Source organism: Brassica oleracea, unplaced genomic scaffold (genome assembly GCF_000695525.1).
Source record: "Brassica oleracea var. oleracea cultivar TO1000 unplaced genomic scaffold, BOL UnpScaffold00871, whole genome shotgun sequence".
Lineage (NCBI taxonomy): Eukaryota > Viridiplantae > Streptophyta > Magnoliopsida > Brassicales > Brassicaceae > Brassica > Brassica oleracea.
The window spans coordinates 18,764-25,481 of record NW_013617491.1 but is presented as its reverse complement, the minus strand read 5'-3'; the positions used below and the strand labels follow the sequence as shown (position 1 = coordinate 25,481).

The window sequence follows — 6,718 nt, the reverse complement described above, 5'->3', positions numbered from 1 at the left end:
ATATGGTTGAGAGAGATTTTGGTTTCTGGAACAAATTTTCCGCCTGTATTGTAGCTGAGCGGGGGGGCGCGTCCGAACTCCGATTGATGCGGGGTTAGCGGCGTTGGCTTCGTCTCGTCAAGAGCTTTAATTTGGTATCTGGCTCGTCGTCTGGATCCACCGGAGTTGAGGGATAGAGCTGTTTGAAGTTTGTCGGGAATTAGGGTTTTTACTGCTCGGATTTATTTCTGGTTTTTAGGGTTATGGTTTATGAGAGCAACGTCGTGCTGATAACATGTTGTAAATGAAGTGTTGGGGAAATACTTCTGTCATCATTACTGTCGATCAGAAGGTCCATATATATACAAGGTATTAGACCGTCATAAGGTCTAACAAGATAAGGATAAGGATAAACACTATGTTACAGATATACATGAAATATATACTAGATAAACACATAGTCTCTGGTTGTCTTTATCATATCCCGGATTGGGCCTGCAGTACGGGCTGGTCCATGGTCGATCATCATTTGGTTTATAACAATGTCTAATTTTGTGTTTTTTTTTAATTCTCCATTTAATGTAAAGAGCAGGCATAAATAAAATGATCGACTTTATACAAATTAACTATTTGTGGATTCTATTAATTCTCATGGGTGGTAACTGGATTGCTTACTCGAGGTTTTGGTGGAAGACATATAGAAGTAGCAACCATCAACATACTTGAGCAATAAAGCTTAAGCTTAAGCTTCAGCTAGAGTACATTAGGACATCAGCATTATCTCTCCACTAGTGTCCAGGCAACATATTAATATATAACAAGCTTTCCATTTTTACAAACAAAAGAAAAACAAACTTATGAAAGAAAACACAAAGAGAAGATTTTATTTATTATACAAACTTGACCGGTTTGCTATTGATTCTCACGCCACAACGGTTGTCACCCCAACAAACACCAGATTATGCTGCCTTCACCATGTCTCCGCATTCACCGCTGCAACCACCGCCACAACCGCTGGCCTTTGATGCTTTCACCATGTCTCCGCATTCTCCACTACAACCACCGCCGCAGCCGCTGGCCTTTGATGCTTTCACCATGTCTCCACATTCTCCACTACAACCACCTCCGCAGCCGCTGGCTTCTGTTGCTTTGACCATGTCTCCACATTCACCACTGCAACCACCACCACAGCCGCTAGCCTTTGATGCTTTCACCATTTCTCCGCATTCTCCACTACAACCACTGCCGCAACCGCTGGCATTTGTTGCTTTCATCATTTCTCCGCATTCACCACTACAACCACTACCGCAACCACTGGCGTTTGCTGCCTTCATCATGTCTCCACATTCACCACTGCAACCACTACCGCAACCACTAGCCATAGCTGCTTTCACCATGTTTCCACATTCACCGCTACATCCACCACCGCCACAACCACTTCCTTTCTCAGGAGCTATGACAGCAGCTGCAGTCTGACCATTTGTACTGTTTGCCTTCATTTTATTTTCCACCGTACCTACAAGTCTGTCCTTGCTTTCCTCTTTTAGTCCATTACTTTTAAGGCTTTCCTGTTGCGCCACTTTGGTTGTGGCATCAAACCCATTAGATCCCCCTTTCTTCAAAAGAGTATTGAGTATGAAAGCAGATAAGATCCCAGGCAAAACCAACCAATTCTCCTCGGCCTGCATATCAAATAATAGAGTCAACTGATCATGGCAAAGGCACAAGAAAGCAAAAAAAATCAAATAGTCTACACTTGCCTCAATGGAACCAAACTTCAAATCCAACAACGCCACAGCTTTTCCATATGGATGTTGCTTAGAGAATTCCACAAGGGTCATGAAATCCTCATCACTTCTACGTTTTGCACAGTGTTTTGGTTCATAATCTAGCTTTCTTCCAGAGAAGATTTTCACCTGTAAAACCAATCAAAAGCATTTCATCATTGAAATGCATTACACAGTCAAAACAAGAAGAATCTTTTGGAGTGAAACGGCAGAACATACCACTCTAGTTCCCATAAGCTCAAACAGCTGATTTTCGACATTAATTTGCTTGAGTGACCATTTCGAGTCCAACAAAGACCAGAAAGTGCCAGTATACTCTGCTAGCACACGAGTTTCACCAGAGTCCATCACACCAATCACTTGTCTTTGAGCAATATTATCACCTTTAAGTGTTGCTCCATCACTATATAAAGTGGTTGTCTCATCATATAGGAAAATGCGTTCATTTTGCAAGAGAGAATGTTGTTTATATAATGTCATACCTCATTTGGAGTGAGATCACCTCTGTTTGGGCTTCATCAACAACACATGTTGAACTCTTGGAATGACGGGACTTTCTGATGATTGGAAAGAAACAATAGCCTTTCCACGACGGCCTCGACTGAACCATGTGTAAAACAGACGGGCAGCGTGTCGGCGGAGTGAACGACGCTGCGACTCTCAGGCTTATGGGTTTCGCATCTGTTCTGCTACCTTTACTGGGCGTTAACTCCAGCCACTTCTCAACAGAGAGTTGAGTGATAGCTGGTGAGAAAAACTCTTCTAGTGACAAAGACGCAAAACCTAAGCTTTTAGGCTCCCTCGAAACTGGTATCTTAGAAGGTGAAGTGGAGACAAGCTGGAAACGAAGCTCTCCTGTTGGTTCACACTGGAAAAAAGCAACTTGCTTTTCCCCAGCTTCAGATAAAATAGTCAGTCTACGCTCAGCATCGAAAAGAGAATCAGGCTGAGTCTTGCTAAACACAACGGAGAGCTTTCCTTTATGTCCCTCTGGTAAGTTTCTAACATCGATAATCTCCAGGAGAACCTGCAGGTTTTCAAAAAGTATCACAAGACTGCAAAATTATAAAACAAGAGGAAAGAGCTGAAGAAACTACCTCAACAACTTCCACCTCTGGAACTCGGATTAAATCGTCTTCTGGAGTTGGTTCTTTAGCCAAAACATCAGACGCATAAGGAGAAGTTGTGACAGGTGCAGGTGTACTGCCTCTATACATTGCCCCAGCTTTCCAGTATCTTCTACCAAACGTCTCCTCCCATTGAGCAGTAGTGTTAGAAAACCCGGTGTCGAGTTTCTTACCCTTTCCACGGTCAGAATCTGTGTCGTCATGCTCCAACACCTTACCAATGAGGTTCTCCAAATCATTACAGTAAGCTACAGGGTGGAGCTGGTGGGTGTGCCAGATAAGGTCAACATCATAAGTCGGAACGCAAAAACGTTTCAAAGACCTTTCTCTGTTCTTCTTAATCAGATAGAGGAACCCTTTATATCTAGCAACAGCTTCTCCTAGAAAAACGTCGTTGCTTACATAGGATCTCGAAACCTGTCGCAAGTACAACAATCAACAGATCAGACACATCATCATATTACTTGTCATGATGATTTAACAACAAAAAGCTACCTGGTAGTAAAACGAGCTTTGCCTTTTCACAGCTGAAACCAAATCATACTTGGTGCACTTCTCAAGAGCTGAAGACGTTTCAGAGACTACCTTATCCAAGTCAAGGTGATAAGGCTCCTCAGGATACAATCTTTTCCACAAATCTTCAGTTTCAAGTTTGCAGTTCCCATTCACGGAAGAGACAACGCCAGATACGTCGAGTAACCTCCCGTAGAACTGCTCACAGTCATTCTTATATCTCACCTATGGATTTCAAGAGCATATCATCACTCAAAAAACACCCAACAACGATGATATTTCTCTTAAAGACAAAACTATGTGTTAGCTTACAGGATTAAGCCTGTGACAGTGCCAAATCCATTCACAGTCAAGAGGAGGAACCAAAGGCCCTTCACTAAGTGAGTGTTTTGCAAGCAGAGGAAGCCAACAAGCATTGTACCTGAAACATCACTTAAAAGAACCCCATCAATGGTCTGATCACAAAGTAGAGAATCTAATGAAACTTGGGATTGTACCTGTAGATGGCTCTTTCAAGAGCAGGGCCGTCGTAGAGACAACGGTTACGATCAACAGCAGCGAGGAAGAGAAGCTGTTGCTTAGCTGCAGCAAGCAAGTCAACGCTAGTCTCTATCTTCTGTGCTTCAAGCCACTCCACTTCATGATCCATCGAATCCAATTAATTTCACCTTCAGGAAACAATCAAAATCCCAAATTAAACCAAAATATTCTCCGGACTAAGCGACACGTAGCATAAGAAGACAACGGAAACTATACCTCCGATCGCCGGAAACTTAACTGCTCCGCCGGAGATTTTTTTCCCGATGAGAGGCCGGCCTGTGACTGAGAATAAAAGGCTGGTGGCTATCTATATAACGACGAATTGAGAGAAGTGTACGATAATCACAAGGAAGAGACTTGAGACTTGTACGAAGGAAGATGATTATCAAATGACTAAAAGGCCCCTACCAGTAATATTCGTTTAACCTACCACCAATAATTGGAGGGAAAAGGCCTAAACCGGTTTAAACCATACTGGTATCTTATGTGTTCTACAGTTCTAGTAAAATCAGAACTATACCGGTCGGTCTAACAAGGGTTTGGATATCAACAGTCTCTTCTTCCCTTCAAAATCCACTACTTATTTGTACAATGTGAAATCTAAACCGGTTAAAACTCCTTTCACTTTTTAAAACCGGTGGGTTCTTTGTATTCAGCTTCTGCTCTGCAAAGACTGTCTAGATGAAAGGAGAGGAAGCTTAAGGAATCTCCACAGACTTAAGACAGATCTCAGTTCTTCAGGGTATAGTTCTTCTGCGGCTTTTGTATAAATCATACTTCTGTTTCTGGCCTGGTTTGATTAGAGATCGACAAACTATGTTGGTTATAAACCTTTTGTGACTCTTTAGCAGCAACACAAACAGTGTGCAGTGTAATGTTTGCATCCTAACTGATCTATATATAGCTTCTTAGCCTTGGAAAGGGCTCTAATATTTTCAGAAGCAACATCAATGGGCAAGACAGATTCTTCATCGAGAAAATGATCAATGATCCGTAGTTCCACAAATATCAAAATGAAGCAAAACTCCACGTGACATAATGAAACGATTTAGCATTCAAACGATCTTACAAGTTACATCAACACTAGGATAGACAAAGATACACAGTTCATGTGTGTGGATCCATATTAATATTTCACTACAGTTATGGAAGAAAGAAAGAATGATTCAACGGTACACATTCAAAAACGAAAAGATGGTTCTTCCTTCTGATTAGGCCAAATGTTCAGCCTTCTGGCTTCAGGTAGCAAACAGAGAAGGATTAGCTGTAGCGGTACTCACTTGGACCTCAAGCATCTCCAAACGACGTTCCAGAAGATCCAACTTCTCATTCAATGACGCCAATTTGCTCTTTGTCGTCGACTCTGAACAAACAAACACACACGAACAACAACAACTCACAGTTACTATTAATGGAATCAGTTTAGCTCAACAGAAAGTTTCATCAACACAAAACATCTTCTCAAACCAAAGATCTTGGATCTAAGAAGATAACGACATCAACATAGAGTCGAACCAAATGCAAATTAGATCTCAAACATAAAAAAAAAAGTTACGAACTTTTTCATCTAAACCCATCACCACCAAAATCAATCTCCCAACCCTAAAAAGTTTCTAAATTTAGCAGTCAGACTCAAAACCCAACACAAGAGAAAGCGAGAAAGTTACCGAATTGGACGAGGAACTCGAAGAGACGACGAACATTGAGGGAGATGTGGGAGATGAACTCACGATTCTCCCAATCTGCTTGAACAGCGATTCCTACGTTCACTGCGTTCGTGATTCCTCCTCCTGCTTTCGCCATTACTTAACTAACTTCCACAAGACTCCCAATTCTGCAGCTTTTCCGATTCAATTCAGCTGGTCAGTGAATGATTGAGCAATCGATTAGAGAACGAGGGTCACCTCCTTTTCTTTGAGTTTTCTCTCAGAAAAAGTTGTCAATTTCTATCTTCCTTTTCTTTTCATCGCAGGTTTGTCTTTCTTATGATTGAAGAAGAAGTAGTAGATTAGAAGAAACGGTCGTTTGATGAAAGAAAGAGAAACTGAGGGGGCTGAATTGTTATTATTCGTTTATATGAGATTTTGTTACATTTGGTGGGCCGGTTCGGTTTTTGGTAAATATCATTGTAGAATGCGTAGTTAGTATCCAATCTTTTTCGTAATGTCACTATCCATTAACGATTAGCAATTCTTGGTTCTTGTACATAGCCAGCCACATAGGTATACTATTCCAACCAGAAGATAAGAAAAACAAACTATTACAACTAATCTTTAGTCTTTGGATTCAAGATATGTCGCAAGTTAAGTGAATAATTTGGTAAACTAAGAAAATATTATTGTACTTAGATTGTAGGGCAAATCTCCTAAATAATATGAATAATTTTTGTTACAAAAGCAGTTAGGGCTGTTCAATATGGCAAAACCGAACCGTACCGAACCAAACCAAACCGAAATAGATAATATGGTTTGGATTTGGTATATACCATACAAACCGAATGAATATTATTTTTAAAAAACCGTAGGATTTGGATATGGTTCGGTATATAACCGATAAAATCGAATAAACTGAATAAAACCGATCAAAAAATAGAAACATGTAAATATGTATATATTTTATAACAACGTATGAAAATCATACGTTAATTTTTTTGCTAATAACTATTACCATATTTTTTACAGTAATAAAATAGTCCTGATTTGTAAAACACTTGAACTATAATTAAATAACAATTCATCGCAAACATGCTTCTTATTTTCTTAGTCTTCTTTT

At 40.4% G+C, this 6,718-nt stretch overlaps 2 protein-coding genes across 3 annotated transcripts; both read right to left on the bottom strand.

The window, feature by feature from the left end:
• Positions 1-698: 698 nt before the first annotated feature.
• Positions 699-4,305, bottom strand: LOC106320287 (glycine-rich domain-containing protein 1). 2 transcript variants are annotated; one of them, XM_013758650.1, is made up of 9 exons: positions 4,163-4,305; positions 3,904-4,074; positions 3,719-3,827; positions 3,389-3,631; positions 2,864-3,310; positions 2,249-2,793; positions 1,986-2,169; positions 1,740-1,895; positions 699-1,661 (listed from the first exon to the last, which is right to left on the bottom strand). In XM_013758650.1, exons 2-9 carry the CDS (start codon positions 4,053-4,055, stop codon positions 939-941), a joined length of 2,559 nt encoding a protein of 852 aa, XP_013614104.1. In that variant the 5' UTR covers positions 4,056-4,074; positions 4,163-4,305; the 3' UTR covers positions 699-938. The 2 variants fall into 2 exon arrangements, with proteins under 2 accessions (XP_013614104.1, XP_013614105.1); XM_013758651.1 differs by having other exon boundaries at positions 3,904-4,120; positions 4,192-4,278.
• Positions 4,306-4,960: 655 nt separating this feature from the next.
• Positions 4,961-5,977, bottom strand: LOC106320284 (protein BRICK 1). The gene is made up of 2 exons (XM_013758647.1): positions 5,614-5,977; positions 4,961-5,309 (listed from the first exon to the last, which is right to left on the bottom strand). Exons 1-2 carry the CDS (start codon positions 5,747-5,749, stop codon positions 5,185-5,187), a joined length of 261 nt encoding a protein of 86 aa, XP_013614101.1. The 5' UTR covers positions 5,750-5,977; the 3' UTR covers positions 4,961-5,184.
• Between the last annotated feature and the right edge of the window lie 741 nt (positions 5,978-6,718).